This window comes from Callionymus lyra, chromosome 1, assembly GCF_982586985.1.
Source record: "Callionymus lyra chromosome 1, fCalLyr1.hap1.1, whole genome shotgun sequence".
Taxonomy (NCBI): Eukaryota; Metazoa; Chordata; class Actinopteri; order Syngnathiformes; family Callionymidae; genus Callionymus; species Callionymus lyra.
In genome coordinates this window covers 37,164,599-37,188,943 of record NC_141818.1, presented here as the reverse complement: position 1 = coordinate 37,188,943, position 24,345 = coordinate 37,164,599, and the positions used below count along the sequence as shown (strand labels likewise).

Genomic DNA, 24,345 nt, shown 5'->3' with positions numbered 1-24,345 from the left:
TACCCACGTCCCAGTAACCCAGCCCTGAGCAGGATTTGAATCTAAATTATAAACTGTTAAAAGTCATCCATCTCTGTCTATTATCTTATGTTATTATTTTACCATGAATAGGCTTCATCTTGTTAGTTTCTCACCTGATCAGGAGAGAATACTGTTTGTCATGTTAGACCACATGTGTATGTTTGGGTGATGGACTCATGAGGCTTCATGACGCAGTTTGCTTATCATACAAGCTCAGTAGGGGGCGCTGTGGGAAATTACATTAAGTAAGTAAGTAAGTAATATTTATTTATATAGCGCTTTCGGAGACCAGGGTCACAAAGCGCTTAAACAATCAAAACAATACTCAAAAAAGTACATACTTTAAAGATTAAGATAATACTGAGAACAACACAGGAGTTCGAGAAATTCAAGGAAAAGCCTGAACAAATAGAAACGTCTTAAGATGTTTCTTAAAGGAGTCAGTAGATCCATCAAGCGCAAAGAGAGAGAAGATCGTTCCAAAGCTTAGGAGCAACAGCCTGAAAAGATTTCTCTCCTCTGGTCCTGAGCCGTGTGCGTGGAACCATAAGTAGATTCTGATCCACAGACCTCAGAGCCCGAGCTGGGGTGTAAGGCTGGATCAGATCAGTGATGTAAGGAGGAGCCTGACCATGAATAGATCTGAAAGTAAGAACCAGAATTTTAAAGTTGATCCTGAAAGAAACTGGAAGCCAGTGAAGAGTTTTAAGGACCGGAGAAATGTGAGTTCTTCTACTTGAACCCATTGAACATTACATTCTATAACTGTTGTGAGAGCCAAATGTTAGAACAGATTTTATTTTTTTTAATGATAATATATAAACAAAACAAAACGATATTTAACTCAATGTAATTTGATATTATGTTCCCAGGTCTGGTTTAAGTATGATTTCATATTGATCTTCTTATTTATTTGATTGTCTATCAGAGAAATATATCTTCAAAATTAAGTACTGAAAGACTTTTTTAAAAGTCTGGAATACCAGAAAACTAACAAAACAAGTATACATGCGTAAAATTGACAACGGCGAAAACTGATCATTTACGATGTTGCAGTTCCACCTTTCCTTCACTAGGGGGAAGCAGAAACATAACAGAGAAGATGTTCAAGTTGAGATGAGGACTGAAGTACATAGTCAATTATTAACCTATACCAGAGTCGGTCTAGTTGTTAGCATGACCGCCGCGTAGCAGAGGGTTGCAGGTTTGCTTCCCGGTTGGGGGTGTGGAGTTAGTATGTTCTCCCAGTGTTGCGTGGGTTTACTCCGGGGACTCCGGTTTCCTCCCACAGTCCAAAAACATACAAGTTGGTTGGGAACTTGGGGAAATTTTCTGTAACGATGAGTTTCATGTCTTTGTGTGTCTTGCGACTGACTGGAGTCCTGTCCAGGGTGTCGGGTGTCCCCCGCCTGTCGCCCGAAGAAGCTGGGACAGACTCTAGCCACCCCCCCCCCCTCCCTCCCCTGTGACCCACATAAGGAAATGAATGGCAAAAAATATTAACTTCCAACTGTATGATGGTTTTACTTTAAGTTTCTATATTTGTTTAAATTGTTGCAAATTTTCAAATAAATGTTTAAACCAAGCACACACACACACACACACACACACTCATGTAAGAATATAAACAAGCAGGTGTAACAAGAGATGTGTGTGGGCGGAGTCAGGAGGGCAGGTACAACAAACCTGTAATTATTCTCTTTCACAGTTTACTTAGTGTCGCTCTCTCTCCCTCGCTCTCTCTCGGCCTGTCTTGCTGTCAGTCATACAAAACACACACACACACACACACACTGATAAGCAGACAGAAGGGGAGGGCAGAAGGGAGGGAGTGATTGAATGTAGAACATACAAACACAACTCAGAGAAAAGCCAATGAGTTGTGTGAACTTTGGCGTCTGGAATACTGGAGAGAGGAAGGAGTGAAAACCACTGGCAGAAGAGATTGACACGACCATGTCTCTGACGGGGAAAGTGGCTCTGGTGACCGGTGGGGCTCAGGGCATCGGCAGGGCGGCCGTTGAAGCGTTGCTGAAGAGCTCAGCTAAGGTCAGACCAGCATTTTTCTGTTTCCTTAAACAACACTTTTGACATGACAACTGAATGTGGGACCTGAGAAAGAGATGGTTGTCTTCGTCCTAAACAGACACAAATATTAATGTCCAGCTGGGCCAAGGTTAGGATGAAAAGTGCATTATTGTGCTTATGCTGTGTCAGCATGTTTTTTGTGTGATGGGATGAAACATGAACCCAATTGAGATAATGATTACTGTCTGGTTCAGTTAGAAAATCTCCCATTATTGCTGTTTATTCATTGTGACGAGGACAACCCGCGACGTCACGCGTGTGGAGGAACCAGCAGGGAACTGATTGAACTTTTCATCTCTCGCCGTGAATCCACTGACTCAGGCTTCCTCCTCAGGTGACCGTCCTGGACATGAATGAGGCCAGCGGGGTCCAGTTCAAGGCTCAGCTCGACTCCGAGTTCGGGGAAGGCAGTTGCGCGTTCATCCAGTGCGACGTGTCCAACGGAGACAAACTGCGAGGTAACTGTTTTGTCTAAGGCTTTAGACAGATCGTATCACTGCCTGGATTGTTGAAAGGCAAAACACTTCTGAAGGAATCTGCTGTCATTCATGTCTTCTCACTTTCCCGGAATGGGAACTTCCTCGACATAAAAGAAACGCCAAGATTTCTTTTTTTTTTCTTTTTTAAAGAAACTCGCTGGTGATGAATTCCAGTCACCGGGAATGTATTGTTGTTGTCCCATTCCCCACAAACATGTCGGGTCACGTCGAGGATCCCGAGACAAGAGAGGTCAACGTGGTCGACTCTCGTTACCTGACTTACCTCAGCCGTGCGCTTCCGTGCTTGTGTTTGTTGGACTGACAAAACAAGCTTTCTTTGTGTGTCACTCGGAGCGTCAAACCCTGTAGGCTAAGCGACTGGAATGTTTGGTGTGCGTCTTTGTTGGTGTGTGTGTGTGTATCTCCGCAGAGATGTTCAGGTTTTACCACCTCAGGCTGCAGCTGTTTATGCAACCCTGAAGTTTGAAACTTAATTCCAGGGATTTCATTTTCCCTGTACACACTGTGTTGTGTATCACCATGATTTTCGTTTGAATTTTAAAAGGGAAGCTGGCTCGGATTTACAAGGAAACAAAGTTGCTGGAGGAAATGGCTGAGCCGTGTACTGTAGCCTGCTGATAAACTCTTCTGACACCAACGAGCTGTATTTACGTTCTGGTCCAGAAAAGTCAAACAAAACCCTTGGGTGGGCACTTATTGTTTATAAACTGATTTTGTATATTATTTTATAATAAGTATAATTCAAGCTACATGAAGTACGTGAGTTGGAATTTGTGACGCACTGACGAAGTTTCGTGAGGCGTCACCCATATTTTCAGAGCTCATTAAAAGTCTATTTGCTGCATGATATGTGGCTTATTAATAATATTATGAAATCTGATTAATTTTAAAGCCAATAGCGCCATCTAAAGGAGACTGCTTTATGAAGCCTTGACACTAGGAAGGATGTGTTCCAACCCTAGATTTATGGAATTTAAATACATATGAGTTCAGATAGGTAACACTACTAAGTTTGGTGCAAAATGAAAAACACGTATTAATCTATTATTTTTAATCCTAATGGGATGGTTCATGACTTGGGTAACTCATGTTGGGATGATGAAGCTTCATGAGGAATTTTCCTAATATTCAGAACACACTAGATGGCATTATTTGCATTTCAATATTTGCCTACTATTAAGATGAAACCTTCCATCATTTTACAGCCAACAGCACCACCTACCAACCTCTAAAAATAAAGTTTAATTTCCAATTCATTGGTACATCACTAGTACAAAGTACTTCATATTTATGTTGCGATTGAAACTTATGGCACGTCAAAAACAACTCTCTGTATCCGATGATTACGTGGACATTTTGTAGCAGTGAAAACAGTCACAGTGAATGACTGACCAAGGTCGATAAGGTCGACCTCACGCCACTAAAATTCTGGAAATGAAAAGGTTCACAAAATGATACTAGAGCAGATACTGGGGTCATTAAAGTAATAATCATTTTTTGGAGTTACAGGCAGAAATGAATGTCCATTTGACGGCCGCGAATGGTGGCCGCCCGTAACCATGGTTCTACGAATGAATGAATTTTATCTCCTTCTCTGCCCCCAGTATCAACCACAAGCGAAGCCCGGCTGGAGGGCCTCGCATCATGAAGTAGAACATCCAAATACTTCCATTCTGCTTGTAAAAAAAATCTATATTTTAAGATGTTTGTAGCAGAAGCTAAAATGCTAAAATGCTACATAGACAGGAAACACTATTGCACAAGCTCCCAGTGCTGACTGTCTTCACACAGATTTATATAACACTGTACAATGTAGCGCTGTCCTTTGGCACTGTATCGTGCAGAGCAGGGTAATCATTTAAAAATGAAGGGAGGCTTCATTTAAATAGTTGCTCAAAGCCAAATATTAAACCATAACTGGTTGGCTCTGAATAAAGGGCGACAAAGCTTCATGGAATGAACATGTTGTTGACCTTTGATCTTTAGATGCCTTTCAAAGCACTGTGGACCAATTTGGCCGACTGGACATCGTCATCAACAACGCTGGCATCGCCAATGAAAATAACTGGGAGAAAACAATCGAAGTTAACCTGGTGAGACACACCACTTGTAACATGTGACTAATGCATGACTTTTGGTAGGACAACATCAACGGCTTTTTAACAATTCCACATACTCACCCTTCCCTCCTTAAACACTCCCCACTTGGTACACATTGATATTGGTCTACACTGAGTGCCTCTTCAGATAAGAATGTCCCTTTGTAATCCTCACTATCTAAAGGTCGGAACTATTGGCCAAAATTCGTTATCTTTTAATTCTCAAATGCTGTTTATTGCCAATATAGTCTCTTTAATCTTGAATAATGGAACTATTGGCCAAAATTCGTTATCTTTTAATTCTCAAATGCTGTTTATTGCCAATATAGTCTCTTTAATCTTGAATAAACGCTGACCTGTGCCTCTAGACGTCGGTTATAAAAGGCACCTACTTGGCGTTGGACCACATGAGCAGAGAACACGACAAAGACAAAGAAGGAGGCACCATCATCAATGTTTCGTCAATGGCAGGTAACACATGCTTCCCTGTGAGACGACCTCGAAATAAGAAACAAATACACATTGTATGCAGCGCCAGAGCCCATCCGACCAAAAGATAAAAGAAAAGAATAAATACATTTTGGGTGGAAAACAACTTAATATAGCAAAAGGATTGAATATGTTGAAATGTCGGATCATTATAAAATGGCTTTTAAACTCAATTGTTACTTTATTATTATTTCATTTGAAACGTAATTTAGTTATTTTTATTATTTTCTTTTCATATAGACTAGACAAAAAGTGATTGAAAAAGACACATTTAAAATTGGGGAATAAAACTGAAAGAAAAAGTAACTGATGTTGAAAAATCAGTAACTAAGTGGGAAAACCGTTTGGCCTCACATTTCCCTTGTGCCGTCGTCATCTCTCTCTCTTTTGCAGTGTTCAATCATTCCCCCCATCAACCCGTCTACACGGCGACCAAACACGGGGTCATCGGCTTCACCAGAGTAATGGCGGTTCGTGACGACGCCTACATTTTTTCCGTGAGCGGGATGATTTTACCAGACCCATGTCACTCTTGCAGGATGCGTCTGATCTGGGTAACTACGGCGTCCGCATCAACGCCTTATGCCCGGCGTTTGTGGACACGCCGCTGCTGCATTCGGTTCAGCAAGAAGAGATCATGGGCAAGTTTGTCAAATACAAGGAAGAATTCAAGCACAGTATGAACAAGTATGGAGTTTTACAGTGAGTGACCCCTTTTTATTTACACAAATTCATCTAGAATTTAGAGCTTTATGACGTTTTGTTCTCATTTTCAGAGCCCACTAGATGGCACTGTTGGCTATCAAAACAATTTTAATGAAACCTCCCATCATTTTTAAAGCCAAAAGCGCCATCTGGTGGTATCAGAAAATAAGGAAAGTGTTTCATGAAGCTTTATCAGTTCATTACTAAATTTAATCCTTTCTTTTTCAAACTGAAAACCAGTGTCTGTATCTTCAGGTTCAGCACAACATTGAGAACCTCATTTCAGTATGTAGGCGTTAGCATTGACGTATAGCAGCTTCACCGTGTGTTTTCTTTTGATTAACTTAAAAAAAAAGTTGTTTTTTTTTTGTTTTACAATTGAAAAACGTTTGGTATTTGACATGCTTTGGTTGAGAAATAATGGACATTGGAATTTGGACATCAACGCCCTTGATTACTCATTTCATAAGCATTGCCAATAGAGAAAATAGCTTGTTTTTGTTCCTGACACTATTTGTGTCGTTGATGTTTGTGTTCTGTCATGTGACCACTCTCTGCCCGTCTGCAGGCCGTCCTTTATAGCCGAGGGCATGATGCAGATGATTCTGGACCCGGAACTGAACGGCGCTGTGATGAAGATAACATGCTCTAAAGGAATCCATTTCCACAGCTATGAGCCCATGTCAGCGTGAAGAGCTGCTGCACCTCAAATCTAAAAGGACTCCTCGACTGGATCGATGTACATACATTCAAATGATGTTATTTTCCTGTGTAAATAATGATTATTTTAGTGAACAAATGATTTTGTCGACCATGAAATAGAATAAGACAAGTAATATAAACATCACCCATTGATGGTCCGTCCGTAAATCATGCAACAAATATCGTTTTGTACAACATTAAATGTATTTTCTGTCTTTGATCCTTGAAAACACTGTTCTTATATACATAATTTGTGTCAGGGGACCTTAGATAGGAGTCAAGACATTTGCGGGATCCTGAGGGTCGACAGTTGGATTGGGGCGGCGTCATCAAAGCTTTATATTGGTATTCTGGGCGATCTCCACCCTCACCTATTACTTCAGAAAGTTCTCCCCTGTCTGAAATCTCAGCGAACGAGAGGTTACGAGCCTGAAGTCTATTATGACGTAATAATGGCTTCACTCCTTTCCACAACGAGTCTCTTGGAGGTGGACACTTCCTGGATCGGCGAGGTGCAGTGACAAAACCTCGATGTTTGACCAATCACAGCAGACTGGGCGTGGTTATGGTAAACAAGATTTATTATCCAGAAAAATGTGTTTTCAGTGGGCGGGGCTTAAGTACATTTTCTAATGTAAATATTTCAATGAAAAGAGAGTTTTGTACAAACAGTCACTGATGATACAATAGAGTCCGACATCTATTTGAAACACACTTACATCAACATGTTAGACCTTTAAATAACGGGATGAATAAATATGAATATTTTCCTAATTATTGAACTATCATCATCAAAGGTGATGAAATAAAATAAGAGTTTGTTTGATGAGAAATCACGCCGAGGTTTGACTCTAACATCTTGTCGTACAGAATGAAACCAACAGAAGAATCTTTGATGCTATTACAATCACTCTGTTTTTTTTACCTGCATGTTTCGGGACCTCTTCCTGTCACGCTAACAGGCTCTATGTTCTAGAAGGGATTAATTCTGACTCCGGTCCCAAGTGGAGAGAAGGGATTGACCTTGGCCCACATGAGGGCATCGTTCAACGAGATGGCGGACTTACCGTCCTCCAGCAGAAAGACGGGACCCTGGAGAGGAGCAGAGGCGTCAGTGAGTATTCATGTGAACCAGAGGTACAACTTACACACCTGGATTCTGTGTCCAGTGAAACAGGACAGCTGGACTTCTGAGTGGCTCGGCAAATTGGACCCAGTCACGTAATCGGCACCAGTGATGACTGAGGCAAAGAGGATGTTGGATATTAGTCCGCTAGAGGGCACTGTGGGCCTCAGGCAACTGTTTCAATGGAACCTCCCATCATTTCTAAGCCATCTACTGAGTTTATAAAAGTTTAATCAGTCCGTAATTTACACTGACACTCAATTTAAAATCTTTAAAATGCTGTTTAATTATTAAAGACAATACATCACTTTCTGCAATAAAAACATTACAATTATCATTATAGTGGGGACAGTTGTCACTGCAGCAACATCACAGTAGAAGAAAAATAAAGAGTTGGAACATTAACTCTTTTTATTTAGTTAATCTTATTGAAAGAAAGCTTTTTTTTCTTCCTGTTCAGATGTTTGTTGTTACATCCTGTCTACATTATTGTTTGAGCCAGTAATCTGACTCATCATTAAAGAGCCTTTTTGAAATTCGGACCATTAATCTTTTATGCGTGAGTGACACTGTGATTCTGTATCAGATCCAATGTTCTTACCAGAGGTTGTTGTTTGTATTCTTCTCTCCAGGCAGTTGAACTCTTCTCTCTGACTCTCAGGTGGAGGACTGTGGAGACAGACTTGTTGAAGATGATGATATCATAACATTACATGCCGCCTCCTGCTGCCTCTTCACGCGTCATTTAGGGTTCAGGGTGTCCTCTGCCGAACTCTACAAATAATCGGGACCCATCGTAATAGAATATAATAGAATGCCTTTATTTGTCATTATACACAGTATAATGAAATTAGATCCCCATCAGCGGAAGAAAATCAAGCTGCACGAAGCCTTGTCCTCATTTTCAGAGACCACCAAATAAAACCTCAGCATGAATTCATGAGGGTTCATAATACATCTGTTGTGGTATTATGTACAGTGTCCTCATTTTAAAGGCCAAAACAGGGGCAAAGATATGGTGTGTTGTGATACTGTAAGAACAAGTGTATATGTGTAGTATTATCGAGGACTTGACTCTGGTGTTGCAGAAATTACAGACCACATGACTCTTGACGACGTCGGAACTAGTTTCTGTTTTGAAAAAATCAGCTTTAAAATCTACTTAAGTCAACTGTATCCGCTCGTCCTCAGTCACTGCCGGCATTTATTGGATGTAATCGAGCGGCCAGATTTTCCTTGGAACTATTGAACGGACAAATACCCTGAACATTTGCGTACATTTATTTTATCAAAATTTTACACCCATTTAATTTAAGTATATACTACACAAACTATGTAAACAGTAATTAATAATTAAAAAGATATATATATATTTTCAATATCGATACAGTATCATGATGAAAAAATCTAAAATATATTAGTGTTACTATATTCTTTCATACCTTTACAATACAGTACCAAGAAACCTCATCAACCCATCACTAGTTTCTGCGTATGTTCTGTCACTTACTTGCTGCTGCAGGATCTCCAAGCGTTCAGTTCCGTGGACAGTTGCTCTATCTTCAGAGGAACACTTGCTTCTCTTCTCTTCAACAGCTGACTAGAATACACATTGAAAACTATGGTGACTGCAAAAAAAATGTGTAACATCGTGCCTGCTTGTGTCCACCTTACCCAGTATATTCATAAAGTGCTGGGATGATTCCACTGTACTGGCGTCTGATGGCCAGAAGTCCTCCAATGTAACCACACAAGATCAGTAACTCGCTCCGTGCTCTGTACAAATACACAGAACAAAAAAGCGACATCTTGTTTGAATGTAGATGCATTTTTACCATGTTGTTCATTTCAGCTAATCATTTTAGTTGTCTACAGTTTATGCATTTGGCATTTAAAAACAGAAACACAATCAGTATCATTATTTTTCACAATTAAGTGAGTATTTTCAGAGCTCAGTAGAGGGCGCTGTTGACTTTAAAATGATGGGTGGTTTTATTCAAATAGTAGCTCAAAGACAAATATTATAATAGTGCCATCTAGTGGGATCTGAAAATGATGAGATTTTTAATATTACAGTAGGTAAGTAAACCATTTTTATTTGTAAAGCGCCTTTCTCAGACCAGGGTCACAAATCGCTTAAGAATCAAACACAATACACAGTTAAAATACATGCTTTAAAAGGCCCAGTGAGAACCCTTAAAATGATGTTCACCCAAAATTCTAATCCCCCTCATTTTCTACTCACCTTCATGTCGATTTAGGATTGGGATTTATTGTTAGAGTAATCTGTTCCTTTTTAGAGTTATAAACAAAAATGTATGTTCATTTTCATGTAGCGACTGGAGCTCAGTTATGGTCGTCTTCATCTACTTCTTAACAACACTTCAAAATATCCAAATATCTCCATACCGCTCGTCTATAACATCCATCTTTTATTAAAATTATTAAAATATTTATTAAAATAAGATTCTACTAAAAAGTCTGTATTTTAGCGAGCAAGACAGTAGAGCCAGTGGCCCAAAGTACTCTCTCTCAGTTTAGAATGTTGGCCTAGCAGCTAGCCTGTTGGCTAGCCTAGAAGCATCACCTAAAAACGAACTTAAAATCCTTTTTTCTTTTTTTTTTACATAATTTCTGGTAGATTTCCTTCAATGCAGGATGGTGGTGTTTGTATGTTTTTAAGTGTGTTTTTGGACGAGGATGAAAACGAAGACGACTGAGCTCCAGTTGCTTCATTAAAATGAACAAACATTTTTGTCTATAAAGGAACAGATTACTCTTGAAAAAAAAAAATCCCAACCCATAGTCGGCAATTGGGTGAGAAAAATAAGTGAAGTTACATTTTTGGGCGAACTATGACTTTAAGTAGTGAAAGAGCGTCTTACTTTGTCATCTTGGCCATGACCAGACGGTCAGTTCTGATGTAGCTCATCAGGTCCAAGATTGGGAGAACGTCATCGATTTTCCAGTCAGGTTTCCTCATCTGTTCTGGGAAAGAAGTAAATAGTAAGTAAAGAGTATGACACAAATTAACATTGTCTGCATTAGTTAATGCAATATGTGTATTTTATTTCAATTGATGCACAGAAGCCCAGGTGCAGCATCAGTACCTTTGACATGCTCTAGTCCTGTCTGAAGAGCTTGTTCCGGTTCTGGACTCAGAAGATAGAATTTAAGCGCTGTGAAAATATCACCTTCGGACGAAGCTTCTTCTGCCAGAGCCGGACACTCCTCGAGCAGAGGGAGGCCGCACTTGGGTGAGAAAAAGCAACAACAAAAAAAAACACTGAGCAACAAAGATAATGGATGAGTTTATTAACATGAGTTCAATCTCTCACCTTCTCATGGAAGAGGTTGATTTCTGAAGAACTTCCAGGGTAGAATGCACACAGTTTGGCCAGTAAAATATGGTTGTTAGGAATCATTCCCAGAAGATCAGCAGAAAGATTCCTAAAATATATCATCAATGAACAGATCAATGCACTTGCTTTACCTTCCCTAACTCCAGATAAACAGGGTCATTTATATTGTTTAAAAAGTCACTTGTGGTTTAAAGAATATATATAATTTCTGTATTGTTTCAATGGTAGGTGTTATTTGATGAAGCGTCATAAATCATAGTCCTTATTAGTTGCTTGAAGCCAAATACTATGAGGCCATAAATGCCATCTATTGGGCCCTGAAAATAAAAACTTTATGAATCTTCATCAGCTCATTACTACAGTGAGTAGAAGTGAATTTAAAAACGTTTTTACACCTTTACTTTTTTATAAATACTATTAAGGTAAGGTAAGGTAAGGTAGAACTTTATTGATCCCTCGGGAGGTCTCCTTTCGGGAAATTGTTTTTTCCAATAGCCACAGCAAATACAGCAATGATGATACCATCTAAGTCTAAAGATAAAGAATATAGATCAAAGAAAAATAACAAAGACCTCCATTGCCTCCAGATCAGTCACAATATATTCTTAATTTTCCGTGAGGTAAAAAGTGAAAGGGCAGGTAAGTTACCATGTAGGCGCAGCCATGTATTTCCTGGCCAGGAGTTGAACGCAGTAAGCAGTGATGTCACTGACTGGTTCTCCGAGGACGAGACCAACGCATGTTGCGAGCTCCAACTCGTTCCCTCGGATCAGACTGGACATGGCTAACTGGAGCAGACATTTTCATTCAAATTGTTTGTGTAAAAACATCACTTGACCAGTAATATTTTGATTTACAATTTATAAAACATGCTTACCGATGCAGTTAAATAAACGCCATTGAGAAAGTGGACCAACCTGAACATCATCCACTGCGAGATGACAGCACGCTGCCAAGATGGAGCAGCCATCTTGGAAGTACCACTCCGACAGTTCTCTGCTTACATGGTGAAGAAGACTGAAGACGACAGACACAGGCTTGTCAACTCCTCATAGAATCAAAGGCGTGTTCAGAAAAATGGTATCTTTGATAAACGGCTGAATATGAATACATGAATGAACGTGTTACCTCTGGTACTGTAGTCGGTTGTCTTCGTCGTTGAAGGTGTGGTTGGCAGGGAAGCTGGAAGGCGAGCGGATGTTTCCTTCACATGCTCCCTGGAATAAAGAAACAACAATTATTTATTTGATCTATTGTTTTATATTTTATCATCCTCAAACTGTTTGAGGATTTGAGTCAAACCTAAGAAACTTGTGACCAAGCATTGCCCTAATTTTCAGGAAGTATAATCTTAAACTTTGTGCAGCTATTTCAATGAAACCTCTCACTGTTTTTAACATCTGCATAGAACATTGCTTCATCAATGACACCCTTAATTCCTTAACATTTCCCACGATGACAGTTTTCCTGACAAGTCTGTCTCATCAGTCCAGTACCTGAGCAATGAGTAAGGCCTCCAGTAGTTGTCCTTTGCCTGTGAAGAACGACACCAGCTTATCGATCTCTCCAGTAGCGATGTAGTATGGAATAGCGTCGTCGTTGTCCTCCGCCATCAACTGGTCGGCTCGCCTGAAACAGGAAGAATTTGAGGGAAATAGATTCATATCATGTGTGTTTGTGAAGCAACGAACCTCTGCATGAGTTTCTTCCAGTACTTCATGGAAACTCCAGGGGCCACGGATAAGGCTTTCTCCCACTGGAAGACAGGTAAACACTGAGTTATCGCTGCAGTACTGTCGTTGAGAACCATTTGGATTCTTAATACTGAGCCAGTTGGAATCAATCAGCAGTCAACACCAGTTTCATAAGAGTCTTAGTTGGACGTCGATCCTATGTTTCTTGTTCTTTCATTACCTTTGTATTCTCTCCCTGTTGCTTTTATTCTCTCCCTGTTGCTTGTATTCTCTCCCTGTTGCTTGTATTCTCTCCTTGTTGATTGTATTCTCTCCTTGTTGCTTGTATTCTCTCCCTGTTGCTTGTATTCTCTCCCTGTTGCTTTTATTCTCTCCCTGTTGCTTGTATTCTCTCCCTGTTGCTTTTATTTTCTCCCTGTTGCTTGTATTCTCTCCCTGTTGCTTGTATTCTCTCCTTGTTGATTGTATTCTCTCCTTGTTGCTTGTATTCTCTCCCTGTTGCTTGTATTATCTCCCTGTTGCCTGTACCCTGTTGCTTGTGTTCTCTCCCTGTTGCTTGTATTGTCTCCTTGTTGATTGTAATCTCTCCCTGTTGCTTGTATTCTCTCCTTGTTGCTTGTATTCTCTCCCTGTTGCTTGTATTATCTCCCTGTTGCCTGTACCCTGTTGCTTGTGTTCTCTCCCTGTTGCTTGTATTGTCTCCTTGTTGATTGTAATCTCTCCCTGTTGCTTGTATTCTCTCCTTGTTGATTGTATTCTCTCCTTGTTGCTTGTATTCTCTCCCTGTTGCTTGTATTATCTCCCTGTTGCCTGTACCCTGTTGCTTGTGTTCTCTCCCTGTTGCTTGTATTATCTCCCTGTTGCTTGTATTCTCTCCCTGTTGCCTGTTATCTCTCCCTGTTGCTTGTATTCTCTCCCTGTTGCTTGTAATGTCTACCTGTTGCTTTTATTCTCTCCCTGTTGTTTGTATTCTCTCCCTTATGCTTGTATTCTCTCCCTGTTGCTTGTATTATCTCCCCGTTGCTTATAATCTTTACCAGTTTCTTGTATTCTCTCCCTGTTGCTTGTCATCTTTCCCTGTTGCTTGGTTTCTACCCCTGTTGCTTGTATTCTCCCCCTGTTGGTAGTATTCTCTCCCTGTTGCTTGTATTCTCTCCCTGTTGGTAGTATTCTCTCCCTGTTGCTTGTATTCCCTCCCTGTTGCTTGTATTCTTTCCCTGTTGCCTGTATTCTCTCCCTGTTGCTTGAACATGAAATCCTTTCGTTTATTTTATAATCAGTTCATGATACGACCACGACTTACAGTGGCAAACTTGAATCTCACCTGTCCGAGCTCCACCATTAATTCACAGTATCTCTGGATCTGTCCCAGTCTCAGGTGTATGTCTGCGGCTTCCTGAAGTCGCTCCTCTTTACTCGGTGCTCCGATGCCGCCGCCAAATTTAGACATCTTGACTATGGTGAGCTCCTGCGCCTCAGACTGCAAGAAAATAGGTCATTACTGTCGTCTTAGTTGTGAAACTTATATATAGTATAATAACACATCATGTGTCAAACTAGTCGTCTGACTTTAGCATGGGGTTGTCGATTCCATGCGTTTGTGTCTCCTCGTTTTGACTATTGTAACAGTTAATTTTTGTGTTTAAACAAAAAGGAGCTGTCTCGCCTGCAGTTGATACAAAACTCTGCATCAAGAATTCTGAGCCGCTCTAGTGGAAGAACTCACATTTCCCTGATCCTTAAAACTCTGCATTGGAGCTTTTCCGTTGGCATTTTTATTTATGTGTTGCTTTTAATTGTACAAACGCTTTGTGATGTTCTAGATAGACGCTTTACAAATAACTATTACTTACTAACGTACTTCTGAAGGAGCCCCATTACATACAGTTGTAATGAATGACCATTGTTTACAGTTATTTTAGATTAAAAAGATTCATCATGACAATAAAATGTTAAATATTATAACTAGATTTAACAGGCCGTTTATTGCCAGAGGTGTGGGAGGATATAAACTCATGGTGTAATCTCCTTAAAAAATAATATAAAGAGGTTCAAATCTCACTGTTTTAAACTTGAGCAGGTGTTTCTTGTGCATCACTCCTCTGCTGTAGCTGCTCGGCAGCAGCGAATCATCCTGACCGTTGATGACAGACACCAGGTCGCACAGGTTACTGCTTCCTCCCGGATGCTGGAAAATCAGCAGAAAAGATTCTACTCAGATCAAACGCTTTCCCAGAGAGTATTACACACAGATAAAAAATGAAAATTAAATATGTATAGTTTGACTGATTTAGTGTCTTAAAAAGAACCCCAAAAACCTAGCTAGTTTATACATAAGACAATGATGTATCTGTGACTAGATATATTCATTTACCATAAAGCATTCAGTGAACCAGCGCAGCTTCTTGGCTGTGACATCCGAGCTGAGTTTGTCCAGCTCTTGTTTGATATCTCTGGACACTTTACCGCAGAGCAGCGTCGGGGAGCCCGGCGCCATGGCGATGTCTGAGGAGAGAACAGGGTGAACAACATGACCGTGGGAGAGAAAAGTGCGGTTTCAGAGTTCAGTATTGCTCACCGGTGTTCCCGAGGATTCTCTCCCAGGGCTGGTTGGTGAGGATGTTGAGCAGCAGAGGGGAGATGAGGGGAGTCAGAGACCACAGTCGGACGGTGCTGTCTCTGCTGCAGCTTGCCATAGTGAAGGGTCGACTCTGGTGACATGTTAAACCTAAAAGACAAAGAGCGAGCTGCTCACGAATACACCCCCAGACACTTGAACATAAAAGGTTTCTAACAATAGTTATTTAAAGCCAAAGATGATACAGCCAATGGTTCAATCTCGTGGGCTGTGACAATATGGTCGATGCTTCAGCAGCCTATTATGCGTTTGTGTCTTCTCGTTTAGAATATTTTAACAGTTTATTTTCGTGTCTGAATAAGAAGGAGCTGACCAGCTCTAGTAGAAGAACTCACATTTCCCCGATCCTTAAAACTCTTCACTGGCTGCCAGTTTCTTTCAGGATCAATTTTAAAATTCTGGTTCTTACTTTCAGATCTATTCATGGTCAGACCTTCCATCAGTGATTTGATCCAGCCTTACACCCCACCTCGGGCTCTGAGGTCTGTGGATCAGATCCTACTGATGGTTCCTGAACACGCTCACTGAACGGCTCTGTCAACTGGAACCGCTCCGCTATGACGGTAACTGCTTCATGAAGCTTCATCAGCCCATAACTATCAGTTTGATTGTCTGATTTGTTGTACGAAATTGTTTTCTTACCGTAAACATCAGCTCCATGATCAAAGACCTTGTCCAGACACGAACCATCTCTTGTGTCCCAAACTCTGATTGTATAATCCCAGGAACCTTGAGAGACGCAAGCGTCACAGCCGGTTTAAAACATGTACAACTTTGGTTGCAAGGTTTATTGTAGGAGCCTGATAATAAAGATTTGAGACCTGATATAAGAAGGTAAGGAACCTCAGTGTTCCACATCAGCCCTCGGACCGGACCTGTATGACCGCTCAACACGTTGATACACGTGTCTTGTGTGTAGTCCCAGATCCGCACAGTCCTGAAGAAGAGGACAGTGGGCTACGATCGTATCATTTATTCCATTATTATTATCAATCCTTGTCTCATCTCACCCGTCGTCGGATCCCGAGCATAGGATTCCCTCTCTGAGTGGAGACCAGCGGACATGGAACACTTTAGCCAGGTGACCCTTGAAGACCTTCAGGGGCTGCTCGGAGCTTGTTGCCAGGTAGTACACGCGGACGTTTTTGTCTTCACAGCCTGTTGCAATCATGTCTCTGTGAGGTGAGATGGGAACTTAGGTTTCCTGTCCAGATTACAACAACATTAAATAATGACACTTAATATCTAACGTGTATCACCCATCGATCAGTCGTGAAGCTTCATGAAGCGTTGACATCATTTTCAGAACCTACTAAATGGCACTCTTAGCGCTTATAATCTAGCAACAGTTTTAATGAAACCCTCTTATTTTGAAGCCAATGACATCATCTACTGAGCTCGTAAAGTGATGCTTCATGAAGCTTCATCAGAGCATCGCGTAGGCGATAAAAAGATTGTTATAAAGACGTGTCTAAACTTGTTGTTCTGGCTCCAGTCGCAACCGAAAACTGCTGCTGGATGCCTGTACTTCTGCAGGATTTTACCGTCAATGGTGCGGATGATGCTGGGGGAAAAAAAAGAAATGCAGTTGAGGAGAAGGAAATTCACTTAAACCCATGTGGACTCACCAGAAGCCATCTCCACCACACGTAGCAATTCTTTTGGAGTCTTTGTGGCTCCAGGATATACAGAAAATTCCATGTTTACCATGCTGCAGGAGAAAGTACACACGTCTATTTTTCAGTAGAAATTAAAACCTTTCGACTCTCGCATCACATCATTTGTATATGTTAATGTACCATACATGTTGCTGTGTGTATTTTAATTAAGGTGGTTGTTTTATGTATGTCAATAATCTGATGCTACGCACTTTTGTGGTCAATTCTTGCAACAATAAATCTCACACATAAAACTAAACACCTCATTGAAGCGAGTTATGATCCTTCCTTTCGCGACGTCCCAGATGAAAGCTCCATTACAGGAAGTAGCCCCCGCAATGCAGTTGAGGTTTCCTAAACACAAACAGGACAAATGTTAACAAACTAGTACCTTACAAAAACTAGTGATGGGTCGATGACGCTTCATGCTTCAAGCTTCACTGTCACACCATCTGCTGGACAGTTGTTGTATTACACTGTGTTTTTGTATTAAATTGTGTGTTGTCGCCTCAGCCTGTAAAGTAATTGCAACTAATGACAACTTCATCAACACTTCACTATTCTCTGGAAGAGACGCAGTTCAGAATCTTAAAATCCCTTCACCATGGCTGCCATTACACACTGACTTAGATTTACCTGGAGCCCACGACAGGGAATAAACCACTCCTTCATTGCCGGGCGACGTGTTCACGGCGGTGAGTGTGTTGGTGTCCCAGATTTTAATGGTTCCATCAAAACTAGCTGTGGCCAACAGGTTTGGGTCATCAGGCTTGAACTTGCAGTCAAAGATCGTCTCAACGTGACCCTGGAAACCATGGGGGGAAGGTGAAATCATTTGTAAATTTGAGTAGAATCCATGACTGGGAATACCATATCCCGGAGGAAGTCCCACTTCTTGGAGCCCATGTCGTAGAGTCCCACGCCTCCATCCATGAAGCAGCACACGGCACGTCCCGGAGGAAGGGAGAAGGAGCGGTTCTCTGAGAACGTGGGGGGAGGAACCGCTTCGCTGGTGGAACTTGTGTATTGACTGCCAGTCGGAGAACTTGACCTGGAAGCTGCAGAACCAAACAACCGGCTGACTTGATGGTTGATTCTGAACTGAGGATATTGATCAGTTTCTCAATCCAACCTCTTGTTTTAGGCGGCGAGTTAAGGACATGAAGAGCGTGGAATCCAGTTTTCTTCACTTTAAAACTATCCAAAGGAGTCGATCGGGACACGTTCCATATCCTCAACACTCCCAATTGCGAGTCTGCGGGAAACGTTTAAACGTTAACCTTTAAACCATTACTGACGAAGTTGAAAAGTGGAAAATCATCACCTCATCGTGGAATCTTACCTCCTGTGATGAACATTCCGGGGGCTGACGGGACCCACGCCAGACACTGGACTGAGGCAGCAGCCGAGGGGAAGCAGAAGGTTGTGATACAAACCAGGGCCTCACTGTCGACCAACCGGATCCCATTGTGTAAGTTGGCCACTAGGAGAAAGAAAATAAAAGCAGATGGATTATTTGTCAGTGAAAACAAGTGCCATGATGAGGAAGTCCTAACCTAGCAGGTAGTCTGTGGACAGGAGGTCCCACTCCAAAGCACTGATGGGGTCCTCCTCATCTGTGCCCTCGAGAGACTCTGGTCGCAGGACGTGTTTCTGACCCTTACAACCTGTGAAGAAGAGGGTTTCATTCAGCGCACTGATAGCATATGAGTAAGTTTACTCTCATAGTACTAGGTTATGGGTGTGTATTAACATCATATGTGTATTAACACCCTTGACAGCGGGATATGAAGGAGTTCACGCTGAACAACATCTTAAATACTGATTATTAACAGGAAATAAAGATGTGATTAAAGACTAACTTTGATGAAAACTAACCTCTATTTTTACCTCTTATTAGATATAAGTACCAAGAGAGAAAAAAAAATCCCTGTTCATAATACGTTCTCCTTTAAAGGGAAAATTATTATACCAGTAATAATAGCATCCTAACCACTCAAACATAAGAACGTGAATGTGTACGGTAATTGGGCTGCTTTTACTACTTGAAGAAAAGACTGTAAGTGTAATGGTACTTACCTTTTATAAGGGGTAAATAGAGAGAAGCTAGTTTTAAACAAAGATTATCTTAAATAACTTCTTCATTTCCTGTAAATAACCAGCAATTGTAGTTCAGACTGAAGTACTAATGATCATGCTATTAAGGGAAGAAGATACTATAGTCAATACTATATGAGGGTCAATATGATGATGTTCATTCTAAAGTGTTACCAAGATATATTTTACACTTAATATCCTTTCCGGAATTGATGATGGGCAGTGACAAACCTCGATGCCTGACCAATCACAGAAGAGTGGGTGTGGTTAAGATTTTCTTTCCAGAAAAAAAAGAGTGTTTTCAGTGGGCGGGGCTTAAGCACATTTTAATGTAAATATTTCAATTAAAAGAGAGTTCTGTACAATAGAGGTCCAAGATCCATTTAAGAGACACTTGGGTTGACCTTTTACTAGCATTGGTGCTCGAAACAAAATGTATTTAGCGATGGAAAAATCTGATTCTTTCATTCAGGTGCTTTTGTGATGGACTGACTTACCTGGTTGAAAAATAGATAAACTTCCATCTGTGTGTCCAAATACCAGCTTGGCCTTCTTGGTAGGATGCCACCTGAAGAGGCAGATATCTGAGAGGAAAGAGTGGGCCTCTTTATGCACCGTGACTCCGGGTTCTGGACACCCATAAGCCCAAATATAGAGGGGACCATGCTGGGAAACAAATGCTAGCCCTTCAGCTGAGTTCCAACACCAGCTGATTGATGCAGGGACTCCTGGGGAAAAAAAGACTCGTGTGTGAATCAGACACTTTCATCGAATCAACACACCACGCTGCAGCTCGTCGTCCTCACACCTTTCGTGTTGTCCAGCCTGGCGACCGCCTTCTGCTCTGCGACGTTCCACACGATCAGCAGGTTGTCGGCGGAGGCCGAAGCGAACAGATCCGGGTTGTCTCTGCACCAGCTGATCGCCGTGATGGTCTTCTTGTGTTCGGACATGATGGAGCGCAACTTGAACTCATTGTACTGCCGATCAAGCTGCAAAGGAAGAACACATATTTCATCAGAGATGACTGGATCAAGCAGCTCTTACAAGAATATGAGTAGAGTTTACCTGGTAGATATAAATGGCCAGAGTAGCACAGTAGGCGAAACGGTCTCCACTTGCAGCGCACACGTCTTTGTTCCATGGTTGACATCCAGCCGCCAACAAACCGACCTGCTTCACTTTCGCCATCGTCTCCTAGGAACACACAATCATACGTTGTTGTATCCGTGATAACGACTTTGTTGCTGATTTCATTCCATTCAATCTGCTCTAGTGATTAGTCAAGAAGGATTTTTCTATTACAGTCATGGACGAAACTCGTCCCAGTATAACAGAACATGCATGTTTTGGTAGACAGTTTCCTCTAAGTACATTGGGCAAAAAGCAGAAGAGCAACAAAAAAAAAAGCCAAATCTTACATCATTTTACACAAAAGTCAAAGGTTGGGTCGGACAAAAACATTGGTCCCCCCTTATCTCAATATTGAGTTTCACACCATTTGGAGAAAATAACAAATACCAATCACTTCCTATAACCATCAACAGGTTTCCTACACCTCTCAACTAGAAATTTGGACCGTTCTTCTTTTGCCTTCTCGCAATAGCAAATAGGAGATCTTTCCATAGCTGCTCTATGGGATTTCGATCCAACCATTTTTTGGTGCTTTGGGGTTTGTTTGTTTGTTTTTTTGTCCTGCTGGAACCTCCATTACCTGCTCTGCAACAGACTCAGCTCTCTGACACTAGGCCCTACATTAGAGGAAAGGTTTAAATGAAGATCACATGCTATAATTAAAATCATTTACCCACAGTTTTAACAGGGTGCCAATGCTTTTGTCCAGTCTATCTTTGGCGTTTTGTGTAAAATGACGATTATTTTTGCTTTTTTGTGTTGTCCCAATGCAGTTAAAGAAAATTGTGTATATCTGGGAGAAATGCTGCATATTCTGAAAAAGTTCTGGGCATGTCATTACTTAGGTCCATGACTGTATCTAGCAGAAGGACTGATGAATCTTCATGTAGCATCATTTTCTGAGCTCCATTGATGATGTTTTTGGCTTTAGGTGGCAGGTCTCGAAAGAGTATACGGCCAATCTAGTGCCATCTAGTGGGCTCTTTGAGAACAATGCTTCAAAACCAAGCTTCAGTGGATGATGAGGTTTCTTGAAGTTGTGGTTTTAATTTCTAACACTTAAACATGTGGTAGTTTTTTTTTCTAATTAGTCCGTCAAAGCCAAAGATTATAGAGCAGAGAGCGTCATCTAGTTTGTGAATAAGGAAACTGTATCATTAAAGCTTATAAACTCTTCATATATAAAGCATATATTAAGAATAATAAAGTATGAAGTATAAAAGTACTAAAAAAAAAAAAAAAAGATGGTGGATTCAGCAAAGGAACCGCGACCATCTTTTTCTTAACTTTTTTTTAGGGTGGCTTTTATGACCACATCGATTTAAAAGTAAGACTCGGAGGTATATGTTAGAAAAGGGAAAAAACATTTTGTACTTTATCATCCTCATTCACAGTCTGATATCGATCAAATCAAGTATCACAAGTATAACCTTGAAAGTATCTAAGTGTTACTGAATGAGTTTTATTTGTTTACAGGATTAAATACAAGTCTGCATGTTGATTCAATATCTTTGGTTGACACTCGTCACTCAAACAATACACTAACATTCAATATTTATTCATGCATTTTCTACCACTGGTTCCCTTATCAAAGTAGCGTCCTTAGCTCCTTTGTGAGAATATTCAAGGACAAGTTTTGGTTTCTGTGCGAAACCAGGGCAAGAAAAGAGAGAGCATAGCAGAGCATACAGTGAAGAAAGATTGAAGGCAGACCAAGATAAGATGATTAAAGACAAGCTTGGGCTAATCTGCTCCGTGATTGGCTGAGACAGCAGCTCTGACAGGCGCTTCTCAAGTGTATGGTTTGATGTCAACTTTTAAAGTGCAAAAACAAAGATAAACCAAGTAAAAGCTTTTTCAGCAGCAGGGGATTCCAATGGTGTAGAAACCCTGGGCTCTCAAATAAAACTGTTTCATAATGTAAGGCTGTGTGTTGCCTGGACCTGAAGTCTCGATGAAGCTTCAAGGAGCAGTGTCATTATTTTCCCAGCTCAGCAGATGGCGCCGTTGGCTTGGGATGATGGGAGATTTCACTCAAATACTTGCTTGAAGCCAAATTCACAGCAGATACAGCAGAGAGTGACATATGCTGGGCTTTTAAAACGATGCCTCATGAAGCTTCATGAATCTTCATTTGCGAGTCACTAGCTGTCATCGCTCTGCGTATCTTGGTGGTTGTTGGAATCTTTTACATTTAGAGTGTATCAAGTCCAATGCATTTATTCGTCTGATAATATTTTCTCTCGCAGATAAAGCGGTAAATACTAAAAGAAAAATGACACAACAAACATCGGTCCAAGAGTATTGAGACTGAACAAAATGTTTCTACTCTAATTATATGAGATAGAACCTAATGTTTTATGTTTATATTGGTTTGGTGTATTGAAATTGTTTGTCTATTCATTAGTGTGTTTCAAAACACAGTTTAGATCTGGCGTCCCTGATAATTCAGCATTTACACACCAGTCCTATAGAAGAAGGAAGAAGAAGAGGAAACATTGTTGTGTTTACCTACTAAAATGAAAACATATACCTGTATATATATATATTCAGCACCATGGACAGCATCTATTTTTGGAGAATCGCCACGGACATGGTATGTAATGTAATGTCAAGACAATAACGTGAGTTTTTATTTATTTAAAAGACCAACATATTCTCTGCAGATATTCATTTGTTGGAAGCAACAGGTAATACATGACTGTGTACAGCTGGTTGGGTCTGGGTTCAAAAAGAACCATTTAAAAATGATTTGCTTGGAAGATATACTTGTTGTTGTTATTGTTTTATAGGTTGCTATATGGATGTGATGCGAAGGTACTTTTAAAATGACGCAAATCGTCGGTGATTCTCCTCGTTGAGAAAATTCAAATCGCAAATCTTCTCCTCGAGGAGAACCGACGAAGAATCGCAGCTCGGACGTTCAACGTTTAAATGCGTCTTAACGCTCGAGATGGAGCTTCTAGTTCCACGGTGTGCAGAAGGAGTTCATCTGGCATTTTAACACGCAGTTGTGTTCGTGTGTCTCTTGTACTGAAGATCCACCTCGACACACCTGCTCCGTCATGCGGGCGTGGATCACAGAGAATAAAAACATTTAAATGTTTTTTTTACCAGCGAGAACATCTCTTGCTACACATTTGCATCCGCTGTTGCCATCTGGAAGAAAAAAATAAAAAATAAACGTTTATTTTTCTTACGTTTTCGATGAACCGTCCAAAGGCTTCACTGGAGCAGAAACGTTATCCTGGTGGAAGAATCACTGGAATTAAGTTGTTCATCCGCGATCACGGTCAAGACATCCGACGTTACATTTGGAGTGCGCGTCATGACCGAATATTACAGTAGCAGTGAACCGGCTTTGGGGAGATGTATGTCCGGGAGACCTCTCTCTCTCTCAGAGCCCCCCCTGGCTGCAGCCCGGAGCTCCGCCCACACCCTTCAGACCCACTTTCACAATCAAAATACCTGCTCAATAGAGAAAATATATATATATATATAAACATGAACCTGCTTTTGTTTATCATCAGATGTTTTAAAAATCTATTATTTTAACAGAATTGATCGCAATAAACCACTAAAGGGTAAAGTTGGCTCGATATTGACAGAATCCATCTTTGGGGTTCCAATTTTTTGCCAAAAAAAAAACCAAATCCTGATGTTTTCTAATCGTTGTTACACTAGCAATGTTGATCTGTAGTTCTTGTCGCCCTGAACAATTATCATGCCAGGTACTGACCACTGCACAATTTTAAAAGCAACAATTTTCGTGATGGTCTTGATCAGTCATTTTACGTTACATTTTTATTTAATTCTAGTAGCACTATTTGCTGATACAAACACAAATTTTGTGGGGGGTTTTTTTCTTCTTTTTTTTTCATTTATTAATCATCACTAATGTTGAGGCACAAAGTAAATATAACAATTTCCTTTTTTTTTATTTGTTCAGGTTTTTACTTGATTTTCTGTAACTCCTGTTGTGTTTTATCTTGAAGTATATACCTTATTGATTGTTTGATTGTTTAAGCGCTT

General features: G+C 40.7%; 2 protein-coding genes across 2 annotated transcripts; one reads left to right on the top strand and one right to left on the bottom strand.

Moving 5' to 3' along the window:
• Nucleotides 1-1,858: 1,858 nt before the first annotated feature.
• hpgd (15-hydroxyprostaglandin dehydrogenase) lies at nucleotides 1,859-6,824 on the top strand. Its single transcript, XM_087806197.1, has 7 exons — nucleotides 1,859-2,070; nucleotides 2,444-2,567; nucleotides 4,596-4,702; nucleotides 5,077-5,179; nucleotides 5,591-5,667; nucleotides 5,736-5,899; nucleotides 6,471-6,824. The coding sequence occupies exons 1-7, from the start codon at nucleotides 1,978-1,980 to the stop codon at nucleotides 6,592-6,594; spliced, it is 792 nt and encodes a 263-aa protein (XP_087662323.1). The 5' UTR covers nucleotides 1,859-1,977; the 3' UTR covers nucleotides 6,595-6,824.
• Nucleotides 6,825-7,193: 369 nt separating this feature from the next.
• Nucleotides 7,194-23,652, bottom strand: wdr17 (WD repeat domain 17). Its single transcript, XM_087806209.1, has 32 exons — nucleotides 23,514-23,652; nucleotides 20,248-20,376; nucleotides 19,988-20,171; nucleotides 19,677-19,907; nucleotides 18,639-18,749; nucleotides 18,425-18,565; nucleotides 18,215-18,337; nucleotides 17,953-18,140; nucleotides 17,719-17,887; nucleotides 17,345-17,436; nucleotides 17,053-17,135; nucleotides 16,902-16,988; nucleotides 16,435-16,599; nucleotides 16,246-16,361; nucleotides 16,067-16,153; nucleotides 15,365-15,514; nucleotides 15,161-15,291; nucleotides 14,849-14,974; nucleotides 14,111-14,266; nucleotides 12,784-12,848; nucleotides 12,589-12,721; nucleotides 12,221-12,309; nucleotides 12,010-12,109; nucleotides 11,741-11,880; nucleotides 11,069-11,180; nucleotides 10,841-10,982; nucleotides 10,616-10,718; nucleotides 9,405-9,506; nucleotides 9,241-9,330; nucleotides 8,332-8,399; nucleotides 7,757-7,845; nucleotides 7,194-7,696 (listed from the first exon to the last, which is right to left on the bottom strand). The coding sequence occupies exons 2-32, from the start codon at nucleotides 20,368-20,370 to the stop codon at nucleotides 7,577-7,579; spliced, it is 3,816 nt and encodes a 1,271-aa protein (XP_087662335.1). The 5' UTR covers nucleotides 20,371-20,376; nucleotides 23,514-23,652; the 3' UTR covers nucleotides 7,194-7,576.
• Between the last annotated feature and the right edge of the window lie 693 nt (nucleotides 23,653-24,345).

Excerpts from the sequence above, each read along its gene's own strand:
- hpgd (XM_087806197.1), top strand. The coding sequence starts at position 1,978 with ATGTCTCTGACGGGGAAAGTGGCTCTGGTGACCGGTGGGGCTCAGGGC. Across the intron at positions 4,703-5,076 it reads AAACAATCGAAGTTAACCTG|ACGTCGGTTATAAAAGGCAC; the intron begins GTGAGACACACC and ends CTGTGCCTCTAG. Across the intron at positions 5,180-5,590 it reads CAATGTTTCGTCAATGGCAG|TGTTCAATCATTCCCCCCAT; the intron begins GTAACACATGCT and ends TCTCTTTTGCAG.
- wdr17 (XM_087806209.1), bottom strand. The coding sequence starts at position 20,370 with ATGGCGAAAGTGAAGCAGGTCGGTTTGTTGGCGGCTGGATGTCAACCA. Across the intron at positions 18,338-18,424 it reads CGGAATGTTCATCACAGGAG|ACTCGCAATTGGGAGTGTTG; the intron begins GTAAGATTCCAC and ends CGTTTCCCGCAG. Across the intron at positions 16,362-16,434 it reads TGCTCGGGATCCGACGACGG|GACTGTGCGGATCTGGGACT; the intron begins GTGAGATGAGAC and ends CCTCTTCTTCAG.